The 18,509-nt window shown below is 33.9% G+C and overlaps 1 protein-coding gene across 2 annotated transcripts in view; it reads left to right on the forward strand.

Moving 5' to 3' along the window:
• The window catches only part of DPYD (dihydropyrimidine dehydrogenase), a 798,071-nt gene that overhangs the window by 584,808 nt on the left and 194,754 nt on the right, over nt 1–18,509 (forward strand). For both annotated transcript variants that reach the window (XM_041748593.1, XM_041748594.1), the window contains 2 exons: nt 1,891–2,011; nt 2,817–2,936. In XM_041748593.1, coding sequence (XP_041604527.1) covers nt 1,891–2,011; nt 2,817–2,936 — 241 coding nt within the window. The remainder of the gene's footprint in view (nt 1–1,890; nt 2,012–2,816; nt 2,937–18,509) is intronic.

The following is an 18,509-nucleotide window of genomic DNA, read 5'->3' on the forward strand; positions in this document are numbered from 1 at the left end:
GGAACCAAATAATATTTTATATTTGTCTCGGTAATTCTTATCAGGCTACCTTCCATGTATTATGCAATTCAAGTGATCTTTAAATTATTGTCAAATTCTATCTTAAAGAGAGCTTTCACAAAGGACATGCAATTCATATCATCTAGAGTTACTGTCATTTCTAGGCTAAGTCCCATGGAAATTCATAACTTAAAAATGAAAGTCACAAAGATGCAACTGCCTTCATAATGCCAATGCAGCGGTTATAAATATTTCATGAACATTGCATGGGCAGGGGCAGATCTCCATTTTCATGAGTTAGAATTTGTACAGCTAAGTCTCCAGATTTTACTATTCATAATGCACAGTATGCCCTGTAGAGCATTCCATATAGTGCTTTTTTGATATTTATGCCTAATGAAGAAATTACTGTTCTGAAAAGAGAACAAACTGAATCAAAGATTTTTTTGTTAAAATTATGAGTTTTGCTGAATAGAGACAGTAACAATCAACAGAAATTACCTCATTGCTGTATCTTAGCACATAAACGCATAACTTTTAGAGTAATACAAGATGACAGATCAAGACACATTAAACGTAAGTGAAAAGGTTCTTTCTAAAGGTTATAACATTAGAAATCTCATCTTAAAAGAATTTGAAAGGTTAAAATGCAAAGAGCAACTTTCTTACATATAAAAATATTAATTACAAATGATATACTTGCCTGCTATTTCATAGTTTAAATATATGTCTATATTTTTCTGGGGTTTTCTTTTATTCAAAAAACATTTTAACTTGCTAAGATAATATTACCAAGTTCAATAATGAATCGCTATTGCATATTTTAAGGTAATTTATCAAAGTGCATTATCAGTACCTGTCAGAATAAATTTTGCACTAAAAGTAATAAAAAAAAAGGACCATTGTATGTGTTGAAATCAAAGAACATTGCTACAGCTAAGTTATTTTCAATGGAAAGGATAGGTGATTGCCCTCTAAATGATACTTGTCCCATGAGAAAATAGAAGCCTGAAAAAAATCACAGGAAACAGGCACAGGAAAATGTCTATTCCTTGCTTTTAAAAATGAGCATTTGATATTTTATTTCATTTTTGTCATTTTGATCAATTCTTTCAAGTAGATGAATGTTGAAAAGTGCTTCACGGATCTTGGTAACATTTACAAAAGTAAACTAAGTTACTGATCAGCTCATGTATAATCCAAGGCTGGATTATTCCATATTAGCATATACTATATATCACAATTAGATTGATTAGGAAGTCAAAGCTTTTCCTTTGAATATACTTCATCAACACTAAGTCTTCTAATAACGAAAAAAACAGGCTTCAGGTATAATATCATTTACCCAGGAATCAGCAGCTTAAGTATTTTTTGTAATATACTTTGGCTTAATATACATTGGCTTAAGCCAAAATTAATATTTTGTAATATTTACCAATTCTGTAATTCTGTAATTCTGTAATTCTGTAATTCTGAAATTCTGTAATATTTACCAAAATTAATATACATTGGCTTAAGCCAATGAATACACTGGAAATTCTGTAATATTTACCAAAATTACCACCAGGAGTTTATGTTTTACTCCTGGTATTATTTAACTGGTAGTGGAAAACACTTTCTTCCATTTGGCTCTTTGTAATTTTATTTTCCAAAGGCTCCCTTGAGGAATTTAACCTTTATGTGATAAATTTGCAGTTCACTGGAAGTGTGTTAACCTTAGTTCCCTAATGAGTCTAGGTGTAATACTGAGGCGGAATTGAGAAATATATCATGTAGCTCATTGTCAAGTTGTATTTGTCTTGCACATATCCAGCTTTGCTGTTGTTCCAGTACACATTTTGATCACAATTCTTTAATTATGTTCTATATTTAACTGACCTATTTGAACAGGATCCAGAGCTGGTACGGAACATCTGTCGCTGGGTGAGGCAAGCTGTTCAGATTCCTTTTTTTGCCAAGTTGACCCCAAATGTCACTGATATCGTAAGCATCGCAAGAGCTGCAAAGGAAGGTAAGAAACTAGACTTGCATCAGTTGTCTAGTTATGGAAGTGTGAACCTGAAGTATGTAGCCATATTAAAGTATATCTTCATCCACAAATAGATGTGTATATCTTGGTTTAAGAGTTAAAGAAAAGTGCTAAATTAAGCACCTGATCTCACAAAAGTAGTGAGTTCACACCTGGACTCCAAACTTTGACCAGGGAAAACAACATTTATAATCTTTCTTGGTAAACACCTACTTCACACACAAAGAATTATGAAACAAAACCATGATCACGGCAAATTGCTCCAAAATAAATGACCTTGTAATGTAACAATACAGCAGTAGCATTTGAACCTTCAGTGAAATACAAAACAAAAAGATACCGGCTTCCACAATATGAAATTTCTTGTGAGTTTCCTTTATATTTGATAGGGCCCAGTGTGCTGGCTTAAACATATGTCCAATAAATATCTATTGAACACATAAATCATGCAGTCAGTGGATGATTTTATAAATCATATATGCCATGCCCTATCCAATGGAAATTACATCTTGGTTTGCAAAAGTATTGTAAACTACCTGGGAAATAACACTGAATACAAAACATGTGGCATCTATAATCTGTATAATAAATGGAAAAATGAATTGATGGAAATTAAAATTTTTATGTCTAGCATTTTAAGCATAATGGTAGAAGTGAAATTAGTAAAGTCATTTGAGGGGAGGAAATGTTCTCAAGATAAATGTGTGTTCATTTTCTTGGGTCGTGTGGGTCTTTGGACCATTTTTCCTTTAAAAACTGCAGGTAAATGATGAAGTGATTTTCATAGGTGGCGCAGATGGCGTTACAGCTACCAACACTGTCTCAGGTCTAATGGGATTAAAAGCTGATGGCACACCTTGGCCAGCAGTGGGCATTGGGAAGCGGACTACATATGGAGGAGTATCTGGTAGGTGTTGTCCTCTCCTTGCATTTTGCTTCCTTGAAGGTTGCTAAAAAATAAGAGACCATGTTGCAAGCAAGTATATTGTGTCTTTTACAATTCCAAATCCTTAGAACTCATTGCTGGTCAAAATTCCTGATAGTTGTGACAGATGGAGCATATTGAGCATGAAGGCTCAAATGACTGACTGCAAAAAATGAAAGAATACCAAGATAGGGTTGTGTGTGAATTCTATTCTCTTGTGGTCTGTGCTTTCCTCAGAATTTCCCATTGTCACAAATGTCTTGTCACTTATGAGTAAGGGCTAATACCGGGGCCAGCTACAAGCAAAACATTAGCCCCCTGATTATAATATCTTTTTCATAGTCAGAATTTGTTTCCGCTTTTCCTAGAACTTTGAAACCTACCTCCTTCAAAAAATCTTGCTTTCACACCTGTCCCAAACGAATTATCAAAACTGCCTTTATGGCATCAGCCAAGAAGACATTTCAGACCTCACACTTTTGCGTATCTTTTCTCATCATCAAACATTTGCATTTAAAACAGAAACAGAAGTTTAATCCCAACGTGTCGTTCGGTATCTTTGCCCTGCGCACTCTGTTGCTGTGACAACATGAACTTGGTCTCGCAAAGACAATGCTGTAAGGTTCTTGACTGTACTGGTATGGGGATTAGTCTCCTTGGTGATAGAGACAGTGGTAAATATACATAATATAGCAGTGTCCCACTGTTCAAGAAAAGCATTGCTGAATCAGACCAAAATATGCTTTTGGAAGAGGCTGGATAGACACAAATAAAGCACTATCCATGCTGAGGTGTTATATTTCGAGAGCATGAAGTGTGTCTATGAGCCACGATTTTTAAAAAAGTATACTCTGCTCTTAATTGAATGCCATTCCCATCCTCACAATGTCAGAAAGAGGAAAGCTGACGAGAAGCACCTGCTCAAGGTCCAGACACAACTCTCTTTTATCAGGCGCTATCAAACAGAGCCTTAAATATTATTGTAATGCAGAATAACGTGGGCCACGTTAGCCTGTGCAGCAGAAAGAGAGTCAAGAGACTCCAGAGTTGGGCTGCAACGTGCACTATGTTTTCTGTCAGCCCATTTCAATTTTTCCAGCCTGCCATGTTGACAGCAAGAGAATAAAGGAGGTCACAGAGGGTGCTGAACATTAAAAATTAATAAAAGAACTATTGCAGTAGTATTTTATATAAGTAACACCATTCACGTTTTCTCATTTAAGCTGCAATTTCTGAATATTCTCCAGTACTATAACTCAGTCTAATAAAACTACAGAATTACAACATTAGAAAAAGTCTTTTGTGTTGTAGTCTTTAAGCATATACACACACTGGAAATTATAAGGCTACCTGAAAACAAGTTCAGCTATACCTCAGGGCCTGTTAACATTTCCATGAAACTCTGGTTCTAAGATTTATAAATTCATATATAAATATTCACTTGGGCTATAAACTCAGCTAAGCCTGGGTGGAACTTCCATTTTGAACAACAAAAAGTCTCTAACGTTTTTAAGGGCTTGTACCTCATTTCTAATGGGTTCTATATTAAGTCTCTTCACATTAAAGTCTTTTTTGAAAATAGCCTTTCTCCATATTGCCAAAACAGATAGAATTTTTCTCCTTTAAAGCAGCGGTGGCTTTAATTTAAAGGTAATAGAATCTGAAAGGCAGTTTAAATGGCCAATAATAATATATTTTAGGACAGAAACAAGTTCTATAACAAAATACCTTCAGAAGGAGTTATAACAAGACCTATCTTACCAAAACTGTGTTAAATAATAATGGCTTCAATTTTAGGAAAGATGGAAATATCGAAATGCCTAAACACCATTCCTGCTTTCATCAAACATGGCTGTCAAGACTTCAAATGCTGCTTCAGTGTAGAATTTCATACAAATATACCAGATATTTTTATAAGATTAAAAAAATTACCACAGCACAGTGCTAATACTTTCCCAAGAATTTTCTCAGAGCACTGGAGTGTCTGCTTTTAGAAGAACAGCTTGAATCACAGATTTTTTTTTTTTTTAAGTGAAAGCTAAGGAGTATTCGATTTTGGACAGCCACCTGAAATACAACACGTACTTTCCATTGCCAGGGAGGAATATTTTTCCCCTTCAATATTCGCTAGCTCTCTATTCAGTCTTTATTATTTTTTCTCAGAATAAGATTGCTGCTATTTGACATGAAGGTTTTGTTTTGTTTAAATGGGGAAATAATGAGGTACTTGGGGTACTGCACATACTATAGAAAAATGGTCACATTCTGTAATGTCTTCCTAAAACACATTAGCCAATAGGGGCAGTGACTAGCATTGGGAGACAGAACCTCAGCCGAGGGATATCAGTTGAGGTATTTCAAATGCGATTAATCTGGATTTTACAGTGCTTTAAAGCAATGTTTTTCAAATTTTGGTCCCCAATTTGAGTGTACTATGGAACCAGGTTTAATGAATTATAGTCAACATTTTAAAAAATGAAATAGAACAGAGAAAACGTCAGTGCTTTGCACACAGATGGGATAAACATTGGTCAAACACCTTTTTCAGTTACACATGTAACACACACACACGGATATGTATATGTATGAATATATATGTGTATTTCTATCCTGGGTCATGATGCAAAATGAGTTTTTTATTATAGTTAACTTCAAAACTTCAGAAAGCTACTGATTAGAGAGAGATCTCTATTTAATAAAAGAAGTCATTAAGCCTTTAGAAGTCAGTAAACAAGGTTACTTCTGCTTGTTGCAGTTTACAATTTTTATCAAGAGCAAGGGTTAAGACCTCATTCCAAGATCTCATCCTTAGCTTTGTTCTTTTAGAAACTGCCATTTTCCAATTCATCTACAGGTGATTAGAATCTGGGGGTGGGGGTTGGAGGGGACAAAACCTATGAACCAAATTCATAATGGAATGATTTATAAACCTGATTTTCAGTTGGAGAAATATACCTGGCAAGATCATGCTCCATGAGTCCATTAAAGGTTGAATTCTAAAATTAAAAGTGATTTCATAATGAGAACAGTATCAAAAGAAAGTCAGTATTCATAAGGAAGATTTTCATGAAACTAAGATGGCTAATTAAGCTCTCCACCATACAAATACTTCTAAGTTACTGAGTCGTAACGAATCAACATTCTCTACCTTTCTTTGAGCAGTAGAGACTTTACACTACAAGTTGTTAACACCGAACTTCCCTTCTTCTGAAATCCATGCAGAATACTTTATTTTTTCGATATCAAACAATTAGTTCATATGTCACCAAACAGTCGAGCAGATTCATGTTTTGTTTTGTTTCTGGCAGGAGGGATTCTTTGCCTTTATTTATTTCACTGAAAGAACTGCTGATCTCATCAGTAACATTATTTACGAACCCCAACCTTGCGTGAATTACTGATTATTTTTCCTAGTTTTAGTTTACTTATTTTTTTCTTGTTTTCCTTTCAAATTTTGACCTTTTTCCTGGCCTTATCCACAAATGATGAAGGGATGTTCAGATAGCCCTTAACTCAGTGATTACTATCACCTATGTAAATGGTGTCATCCAACTGTGGTGTGACATTTTCACAGTCAATCTTCCCTGTGGATAATATTCTTTTAGACATGTTTAAGAATGAGTCCTGCATGACATAACTAAAGATATATCTTTCTTGCAACTGACTTCATGAGGATAGTATTTATTAATTTCTAGCTGCTTTAGGAAAAACAAGTATCAAGTATCTTTCAGTGGGCTAAATTCATTAGAAGGAATTATTCTGTGTTGTAATTTAAGACCTTCTTTCTATTGATGGGGGGATGGGTATATTTTTTAGGTTTGTTATGTCATTCCATTATCCTGTATACATTTTGTTTGTTATACATATAAACATACACACATACCCACACCTAGGGAAAAGACCTGAAATTTCTCTGCAAGAGGCGCTTTGAAACTGATGGATGCTTTAGGCTCAATTTAATTCACTTCCTGCAAGCTTGAAAAATTAAGTCATTGCTTTACATTATTTTATTTGCCAAATTTGTTCATTTACCCCCCAAAAGGGAAACTTTTGTTCTCAACTTCAATTTCAGATTGCTTTTTGAAATTATTGTCTGTACCACCTGCTCAGTTAAAACAACAGGATACATTTTATTTGATAGTAAGACCTATAAACTTTAATACTGATTTCTGAATGATTCATCAAAGATGGACGTCAAGATTTGATCTCTATTTCAGGAACCCAAATTTACTAATCATATGTAGGATATTATGGGTTTAAGAAATGATTGTATATTTCTTAACAAATGACAGTGGCATACCCCATAACATGCTCTTACATTCTTAAATAAATAATGAATGATTTGAAATCCAGCTACTTGGGCTATTAGACACCAAACTCTGAGTTCATATAGTTACAAGCCTCCTAAAGCTGTTTTCATTGTAAAACCAACCAGGGAAATACCAATAAATACAAGTTAGAAATTTGCTAGTAATTTGTAACTCTGCGCCAGTGTGTGGGTTAGAAGTGAGTACAAAGTGCATAGCTCAGAAAACTTGCAGAAACATGAATAATATAATAGCTTGAAAATAATCTTAATTCTATATTGCATACTTTATGTTTGTGTTTTAAAAAGCTACTTAGGCATGATTGTTGAGACCATACAGTGACTTAGCAGCACTCAACTCTTACATAAATGCACATCCAATGTAATCTATTCCAATCATGAACTTAAACTTATTTTGATGTATTTATTAGTTTATTTTTGTAAAATGAAGATGACAAACACAGAGTAGATGGAAAACCCCGAAGTTACAATTTGCTTTGATAGCTATTTACATACGCGCAAGTAACTGAAGATTTTGGCAAGATTGCTTTAAGTTCTTACACCATACATTACAATCATATCATGAAGTGCAGTATTGCTATTTTTTTATGAGAAGTAGTTGTTAATGGGCTGGACTTTTTTTTTAATTGTCAATCACACAATTACTGATGCACAAAATCCTTTTAGAAAAACACACCTACTCACTGTCATAAAATTTCAACTATCTGTTGTAACCATCTTTATCAATAAGAGCTTAGATTTTAATCCTGAAATGTCTAAAATAACCTGATAGATAAAGGTAACATTTAAATCAATTAAAAAAAGCACTGATGAATTATGCCAAAAAGAATAATTAAAAGGAGAACCTTTCACTTTATACTCACTCATCTCTTTTCTTTTCTGTGTGTGTGTGTGTTCAAAATAATGCAAAAAATAGTCTGTTAATCACATAAATATTCTCAGGTCATCACAAGTTTAACTGATCAAATTATGAAAGACCTTGTTATATAAATATATGTACTATATTTGCAGAACAGTCAAAGTAGGCATATCAAATAAAGATGCTGAATTACAATTTTCATTATAAATTATCAGTTTGGTTGAAAGAAGCTCACCATTAGAACTATTCTCATTTAAATCATGCTCATTTGAATATATTCATGTACAGATTGACAAAGAATCCCCTTTTGCATTATATTGCTTTTCCTGGAGCCCGAATTTCACACTGTTTGGCTGTCGTTGGTCTGTGCAGGAGATCAGAGCCCTAATAATAGATTTTTGACGGTGAGCTCGCCTGCTACCTGCCCTACACAAATCCTCACTGTTCATGTTTGCTTCATGGCAACAAAGCAGACAGAAGGAAAATGCCAAGTGCTGAGTTTGAGGTACAGCCTTGCCTTGGCTTGACATTTCAGCAGAATAGCAGTTTATGAGATGCATAATTTTTCATCTGGGACTCAGCTGCCATATTCATAGACGCTTACAGCTCATCGTCGGACTGGAGCAAGGGCAAAGGTTTAAAGCATAGATCAAGGTCTACATCCTTTCCTTAGGTATTTTAAAATAACTATTGTCCTGCAGATAAATGGTAAAATCAAAAAGTATTTAAGAGCCAACAAATCCATGGCCATGTGGATAATTATATATGTTTTCTGTTATTCAAAATTAGGAAAATAAATTCATGTCTATATCACCTCCTAAGAAAATATTAGATAGACTCTGTAAACCAAAGGACTCTGACAAGCATATTAAGAAAACTTACCTTTGCAGCAGTGGTAATGAATAATTAAATTTCTTTCCTCTGTGTGTGTGTGTGTGTGTGTGTGTGTGTGTTTTCCATAAAGAATGATTTCAAGCTTGAAATTAATAAAAAAATGTTCCATTATGAAAGTAAAACTAAGGAGTATTGTGTCACCATTTGAGCTTGAATTTAAATATTCACAGTTTCATGCATATCTACTGTACTAAAAAATCAGTGTAGGTACACGTCAGTGACTGTTTAATTTAGAACTACACATCTCTGTAAGCTTCAGAAACAGTTCACCATGTCACAGTCTCATACAGAACAATGGTACACTACATTGGATTAATTAAAGAAGCCTTGCAGAGAACTGAGTTCTCAGTATGTCAAGATTTCAGTTTTATGTTAAATATTTTCTAAAGGCCAGACCCTTAAATCTCAGGGGCTGTACCAAGCAGTGAGCTGTGAATTTAACCATAGGCTAACTGCTAATGATAAGGAAAAGAGTCCTAGTTGAGGCAGCTGTAATACAGTCATTGGATTAGGCTATCAATCACTCAGCTCCCTAAGGAAAAGGGGAAGAAGACCAAACAGTGAAAAGGGAAATTAGGAAAGGAGGGCATGACTAGAATAAGATTCTTCACCATCCTTATCCATTCGTGGGCTTAAATCCCTAAGCATTAGACCAAACTCTCCAGCATTCCTCAGACTATAAAGCCAACGCATTTATCCCTAACATCGAGAGAACCATCAAAATGTCATTGGCTCTCAGTAGTTGAAGATCTTAAAACCTGCTAGAAACAAATGCCTGATTACATAATCAAAATTAGATTAATCCCTAATTTTTGAACTTAAGATTTATGCATATGATTATTTTATATATAAGGATTTAGGTATGTCAGCAAGGGAAATATTCTTATTTAACTTCTAATTTGGAGCCAATTTTTACTTATGGAAGCCCTGTTGTAAGATGAGGCTCTAGTAGATCAGTGGATCTCGAACTTCAGTGACCCCCAGACCCTGGAGGATCCATTAGAATATATATTGCTGAACTCCTCCCTGAGAGTCTGAGAGGGCCTGAGAATCTGCATTGAACAGTAGATGAAGAAAGCTTAGTGTTATTGAGCATTTTGATTTGAAGATCTTATTTCCAAAATAGTGTCAAAGGCTTTCATCAGTGGTAAAATTCAAGAATCATGGTATTCCATACATAAATTTAGAGTCTGTGCCCACAGCTAAGTATCTGAAACAAATTGTAGTAAATAGAATCAGAATTAATTCTTAAGAAAAGTGCAGAAAACAGTATTTGAGGGCTCAGAATAGAAAGAATAGTCACTCCATTTAAAATTAAATGATTCCAGTTATAAAATAAATAAATCATGGAGATGAAAAGTACAGCAGAGGGGATATATTCAATAATATTGTAATAACATTGTATGGTGACAGATGGAGACTACACTTATGGTGATGAGCACTGAGTAATGCATAGAATTGTTGAGTCACTATGTTGTACATCTGAAAATAATACAACATTGTATATCTACTATACTTCAATAATAAAATTTTAAGATTAAATGTTGAATATGAACCATTGTTATGCAAAGAGAATCCATTCTAAGTGCCACTAAGTAGTCCTTTGAAAAATAAAACAGATGTCAGAGGCAGACAAGGGTAAAATTAAGATCATGATTGTGAAATACCATGTTTTTTTCTTGACTTCGTACAGATACTAACGTATTGAATAGTAATCATTCTGTCCCAGGACAAGCACTTACATATCAATGAACATAGTTATTTCCTCAGACTCAAACTGTAGGAGACAACAGTATTGGTAACCTCCTGCTTTTCTCTCTTCCTTTATGTTTTGCCTGTCATCTTCATACCATGACATCCTTTTTATCAGTAGAAGGGAAGGATAACCTATGTTGTAGGCAGAAGCTGTTTCAATGCAGTGTCCCTGCCATTAGCATAGTGTACTATGCACTTAAGAGTCTTCCAAAGTCATGTTTATAGCCTATTGGTGATACTGTTTGTCAATCATGGAAGCTTCCTGCAGGTTTCCTGGATAAAGGAGTGTCCTGGTGTGCACCTCCAAGTTAGTACCATCTGAATCTCTGAAAGCAAGTTATACCCCAAATTCTAAAAGGTCCTTAAGTGTAGGGCATAGTACATCCTCAAAAACCCATACAGTGTCTGATGCTCCAAGGTACAGACTGGGTAGGACTTGATGATGAAGGATCATAATAGAGAAGGTAAAGGAAGCTGGTCAGGCCAGCTTAACTTCACTCGCTATGATTTTGTAGAGTCTAATACTTTGATTCAATGTGTGTTAGGATTTTACACTACTTATTTTAGTGTTCTTCAAATTTTTATGCCCCAAATACTCCACATTAAAAAAATATAAACTACATACTTGTCACCCATTTAAGTCAACCTTATAAAATTTAGCCATAAGTTTAAGTGATAATAAAAGACATAGTCTCCCACATCCTACAAATATTAATTCTTAGATGAAATGCCTACACCATTCTTTTAAATACATCTAATAGAGTCTAAATAGCACAGTGATTTTATACTCATTATGAATCATTTAAAAATACATAAACTAAGGCTTGAAATAATAGTTGAAAATTTTACATAATTTTTCCCTCTAACTAGTATTTCCAGTCAACTTCCTCACCAAACTTTATCCTATTTTAATTTATTTTTAAGTTTGAATATCTTTTATAGATTGTCCTATAGAATTTCTCTTTAACAAAATATATGCCTATGGTATGACATTTACATTTTTGAAATTTCTGGGTTAAGGCTTTAAGGATAATTTTTCTTCTGTATTGTTCTAATTTACAATTTATACTTTATCATAATAAAGTATTTCCTAAAAAATGTCAGGGTTGGCTTATTCTATTCTTTTAGTTTTAGATATGAATATTGAAAATCCTTGCTCATCTAAATAATTAAAGAGGACTCAAAGAGTTTTATTATAGTATCTTTACCCAAATCTTTGAACACCTTACACATTACAAGCTAAAAGTTACTTAGTAATCTTACCTAATTTAATTAGGCAATTTGAAGATCTCTTCTTTTAGTTTTGTTGAAGAAATAGCTTGGAAGGCACCTGACTTTCAAAAATATTTGTCACCCAATCATAAATCACTTCTTTAAAACCAATACTAATATTCAGATTTATCATTTTGTTTGGTACCCCAGAATTTTTACCGTTGAACAATGTGTCATTATAATATTTGAAATCATTGTGAAATAAACTTTTTTCCAAGGTAGAAAGGACTGTTAAGACATTGGGAACAGAAGAACTAGCATTATATTTTGATTGACTCTTTCTCAGGCATACAAAATTTAAGATACAATACTAATGGAAATCAAGGATCTAGAAAAGGATTCTCTAAGATTAGTTTACCCATGGGATATGTACAAAAGAAGTGCAACACTGAGTATACATCCATCTTTCAGAAGACCACTGACTTATTTCATCTACTCTTCACACAACTTTATAACAAAGCAGTACTTTGGTTTTCCCTTTTTTATATCAATTTAGCTACGTTTCTAAAATAGCACCAGCAATTTTAAGAAAATTTTCATGCATGGGCTAATAAATCTCAGTATATAAGTTAATATGTGCTAATGGTAGCATTTGGAATTTTATATTGTCAAACTTTTGTGTTACTGGCAATATCAGTCTGCATTACTATACTCCTCAGCATGGGCTATTCAGGCAATAAGTAGAAGCTACATAGGAATATCAAGGCCTTTAAATAATACGATCTTTATTTGCTCAGCACCATATTGAACACTTTATATGCATTCTTATATAAATAACTCTATGATGCAGACATCACTGGCTCCATTTTATAGCCTTAGAAACGCAAACTCCAGATGGTTAAGCAACTTGCCAAAGTTTACATAGCCAGGACATGTCATAGTTTGGATTCAAACTCAGATCTGTCTCTAAAGATGGACAGCTAAGCATCTTCATGAATGTCTTAATCCAGTATTTGCCATAATAAGTCTCTGTCTCACATTTAATGTACTCATTAAAATCTAATAGACTACAAATGTCATTTACTAATGCAACATTTATTCTATCTGGATATGAAAATCTGTGAATGTGCTCTTCTGTGACCATTGTCAAAATCATGTCCTTATTATGTGTATCACTACATCATTATATTGGAAAATTGAGCAAGTAGGTGAATTAGGGAAAAAAAATTTTAATTCCTTACAAAGAACAAAAAAATGACAGGAAGCATTCAGTCATTTGTCTTAAAGTGTAAACATGCAACGTTTGCTTGAAGTGAAACTGTCATCAATATAGCAATAAATAACCTTATTTCTTACTGACTTAGATAAACTATATGAGGGCTTGGTCCAACACTGATACTGAGAAAAAACTTTGGGTGTCCTTTTTAATTTCTTCTTTCTAATCTTCAGTCAGTTACAAATGACCATGTGTTCCTGCAACTGTCTCACCTTCTTTTTGGACAGATCCATCTTTTTCCCCAGCAGCAGTATCATCTCCTTTATAATTTCAACTGAGCTTGCAAAAAGCACCACTAAGTAATTCAGAGATGCTACTTTTTCATTAGGTGGGAGAAAGAGAAGGACATTTTGAAGGTGGTGAGGTGAGGAAGAAATTGGCCCAAAAAACCTTGCTAAGCCCCTTCTGAAAGGGAAAAAAAAAGGAAACTGCACCATTTCTCACCTTCCCTCGTTTAAAACAAAACAAGATAAAATATAAATACAATAAAATAAGATGAAACTCTGTTAGCACACATCTGGCATAGTATGATAAGAGAAATTTTAATCAGTATAAATTAATTTGACAAGTGTATAGATCAGAAGTCAAGAGTTCAAGGAATGTTTCTAAATTGCACTCAGTTCATTTAATACATCTGGTTAATGACAGACCTGTTGGATTATAAGCTTCTTAAAAGCAAGAGTCACTCTTGTTTCTCCATGATCTCCTCCAAAGCCTAGGAAAGGCATAGGCACATTATAGACATGAAAGACACACCATTTGATCCTTAATATTCAGCTGTGTATAATTGAGAAAGTTTTGGGGATGAGACTAGACTGCCTATTTCTGATGTCCATCTTGACTCCCTCCTGAACTTTTGGCAACAGAGTAAGAAATTTTAACTAATAGAATATAGACCATCTTATGATGTAATAAAAGTATTGAAAAAAGAAAGTTTGCAGCCAAGAATACTCTATCCAGCAAGGCCATCCTTCAGAATAGAAAAAGAGAGAGAGTTTCTCCAACAAAAGTAAAAGGCATTTATGACCACTAAACCAGCACTACAAGAAATGTTAAAGGAGACTTTGAGTGATAAGGAAAGACCATAAGCCAGAGTAAGGAAAGTAGGAGTCTCAAAGCAGTAAAAATAAGTATATCTGTAAAAATCAGTCAAGGGACTTGTAAAATAAAGCAATGTAAAATATGACACCATATACCTAAAACATCAGGGGGAGAGGAGTAAAGAATGGGTTCAAACTTAAGCAACTATCAACTTAATACAGACTGCTATATGCAGAAGATGGTATATACAAACCAAATAGTAACCACAAATCAAAAACCAATAGTAGTTATGTAAAAAATAAAGAGAAAGGAATCCCAAATATATCACTAAAGAAAGCCAACTAAGCATGAAAGAAGAAAACAAAAGAAGAAAGCAATGGAGAAAAACAACAAAAACAACCATAAAACAAGTAGCAAAATGGCAATCAGTACATATCTATCAATAATTACCTTGAATGTAAATGGACTAAGTGCTCCAATCAAAAACTTAGGATGACAGCATGGGTAAAAAAAAATAAGACCCATCTCTATGCCACCTACCCATCTCTTTGCCGACTCATTTCAGACCTAAAGACACAGGAAAATTGAAAGTGGATGGAGAAGCATTTATCATGCAAATGAATGTGAAAAGAAAGCCAGGGTAGCAATATTTGTATTTGACATAATAGACTTTAAACAAAGGCTGTAACAAGATACAAAGAAGGGCACTATAATCATAAAGGGGACAATCTAACAAGAATATATAACAATTGTAAATATTCATGCACCAACCATGGGTGCACCCAAATACTTAAAGCAGTTAATAATAAACATAAAGGAAGTAATAAAAAAAAAAGAAGTAATCAATCATAATACAATAATAGTAAGGAAGTAAGGACTCTAACACCCCACTCGCATTGATGGACAGATTATCCAAACAGAAAATCCACAAGCAAACAGTGGCTTTGAATCACACACTAAAACAGATTTAGCATTCCATCAAAAAACAGTAGAGTATACATTCTTTTCAAGAGCACATGGAACATTCTCCAGAATTGATCACCTATCACGCCACAAAATAAGTCTCAACAAATTGAAAAGATTGCACCTTTTCTGATGCAGTGTTATGAAACTAGAAATCAGCCACACACAAAAAAAATATGGAAAGAGGTTAAATAACATGCTACTAAAGAATGGGTCAGCCAAGAGATCAAAGGGGAATGAAAATGAAAACACAACAGTCCAAAATCTTTACAATGCATCAAAAATAGTTTGAAGAGGGAAGTTTATAGCAATACAGGCCTACCTCAGGAAGCAGGAAAAATCTCAAATAAACAACCTAACCTTGCACCCAAAGGAGCTAAAAAATGGAACAAACAAAACCCAAAACCAATAGAAAGACAGAAATAATAAAGATTAGACCAGAAATAAATGAAATAGAAACTAAAGCAAAAACAATAGAACAGGTCAATGAAGCCAGGAGCTGGTTCTCTAAAAAGATCAACAAAATTGATAAACCTTTAGCTAAACTCTCAAAAAGAGAGAGGGAGAGATGACTCAAAATTGGAAATGAAAGAGGAGACATAATAACCAAGACCACAGAAATACAAACAATTATAAGAGAATATTATGAAAAATTTTATGTGATCACATTGAACAATCTAAAAGAAATAGATAAATTCTTACAAATGTGTAACTTCCCAAAACTGAGTCAAGAAGAAACAGAAAATTTGAACAGACTAATTACTAGCACTGAAATTGAAGTAGTGCTCAAAATATTCCCAACAAACAAGAGTCCAGGATCAGACAGCTTCACAGATAAATTCTACCAACATGTAAGGAAGGGTTAATACCTTTTCTTCTCAAAGTATCCCAAAAAATAGAAGAAGGAGAACCCAAAGTCATTCTGCAAGGTCAGCATTATCCCAACAATAAAACCAGATAAAGATACTACAAAAAAAGAGAACTACAGACCAGTATCTCTGATGAACATAGATGCAGAAATCCTCAACAAACTGAATCCAATAATACATTAAAGACATCATTCACCACAGTCAAATGGGATTTATTCCCAGGATGCAAGGGTGTTTCAGTATTCACAAATCATTCAACATGATACAGCACATCAATAAGAGAAAGGATAAAACCCTGTGATCATGCTAATAGACACAGAAATAGCATTTGAAAAAGTACAACATCCATTCATGATTTTAAAAAAAAAAACCATCAACAAAGTAGATTTAGAGAGAACAAAATTCAACATAATAAAGACAACAGATGATAAACACACAGCTAATATCATCCTCAATGGGGAAAAACTGAGAGCTTTCCCCCTAAAGTCAGGAACAAGACAAGGATGTCCACTGTCACCACTTATATTCAATATCCTACTGGAAGTCCTAGCCACAGCAATTAGAGAAGAAAAAGGAATAAAAGCCATCCACATATGCAAGGAAGATCTAAAACTTTCACTATTCACAGATGACATAATACTGCATATAGAAAACCTTAAAGACTCCACCAAAAACCTACTAGAACTGATAAATGAATTTATTAAGGTTGCAGGATACAAAACCAAAATACAGAGATCTGTTTCATTTCTATACATGAAGCAATGGAAAGAGAAATTAAGAAAGCAATCCCATTTATAATTACACTAAAAATAATAAAATACCTAGGAATAAACCTAACCAAGGAAGCAAAAGATCTATACTCTGAAAACTATAAAACATCAATGAAAGACATTGAAGACAGTGACTACAAATGGAAATATGTTCCATGCTCATGGATTGGAAGAACAAAAGTTGTTAAAATGTCCTTACTACCCAAAGAAATCTTCAAATTTAATGTTAAAATATCAACAGCATTTTTCACAGTTCTAGAACAAATGATCCTAAAATTTGTATGGAATCACAAAAGACTGAATAATCAAAACAATCTTGAAAATGACAAACAAAGCTTGAGGTATCACACTCCAGATTTCAAGTTGTACTTCAAAGCTGTAGTAATCAAAGCAGTATGTACTAACACAAAAATGGGCACAGATTAATAGAACTGGATAGAAAGCCCAGAAACAAACCCACAATTGTACAGTCAATTAACCTTTGTTAAAAGAGGCAAGAGAAAGCAATGGGAAAAAGTCTCTTCAACAAATAGTCCTGGGAAGACTGGGCAGTTAAACATGCAAAAAAATGAAAAACCTAACACTTTCTTATACCATACACAAAAATAAATTCAAAACAGATTAAATACCTAAATGTGAGACCTGAAACTGCAAAGTCCTAGAAGAGACCACAAGTAGTAGTAATGTCTTTGTCATTGGCCATAGCAACATTTTTTCTAGATACGTCTCCTGAGGGAAGGTAAATAAAAGCAAAAATAAACTATTGAGACGACATCAAAGTAAAAAGCTTCTGCAGAGCAAAGGAAATAATCAACAAAACCAAAAGATAGCCTACTGAATGGGAGAAAATATCTGCAAACGATAAATCCAATTAAGAGTTAGTACCCAAAACGTGTAAAGAACTTATCAAACTCAAGACCCCAAAACAATCTAATTAAAAATGGGCAGAAGATATGAACAGACATTTCTCCAAAGAAGACATACAGATGGCCAACAGACACATGAAAAAATGCTCACCATCAGAGAAATGGAAATCAAAACTATAATGAGATATCACTTTACACCTGTCAGAATGGCTAAAATCAAAAACAGAAGACACAACAAGTGTCAGCAAGGATGTGGAGAAAAAGGAATTCTCTTATACTGTTGGTGGGAGTGCAAACTGTTGTGGTCACTGTGGAAAACAGTATGGAGATGCCTCAAAAATTTAAAAATAGAACTACCCTATGATCCAGTAATCACACTACTGGGTATTTACCCAATGAGTACAAAAATACGAATTTAAAGGGATACATGTACTCTTATGTTTATTGCAGCAGCATTATTTACAATAGCCAAACTACAGAAACAACCTTAGAATGAAGGATACAGGAGATGAAAGGATACAGAAGATGGTGTGTATACACACACACACACACACACACACACACACACTGGAATATACATTTGCAACAACATGGATAGAGCCAGAGAGTATAAGGCCAAGCAAATTAAGTCAGTCAGAGAAAGACAAATGCCATATGATTTCACTCATATGTGGAATTTAAGAAACCAAACAAATAAAGAGGAAAAAGAGAGAGAGACAAACC

Source organism: Vulpes lagopus, chromosome 3 (assembly GCF_018345385.1).
Source record: "Vulpes lagopus strain Blue_001 chromosome 3, ASM1834538v1, whole genome shotgun sequence".
NCBI lineage: Eukaryota > Metazoa > Chordata > Mammalia > Carnivora > Canidae > Vulpes > Vulpes lagopus.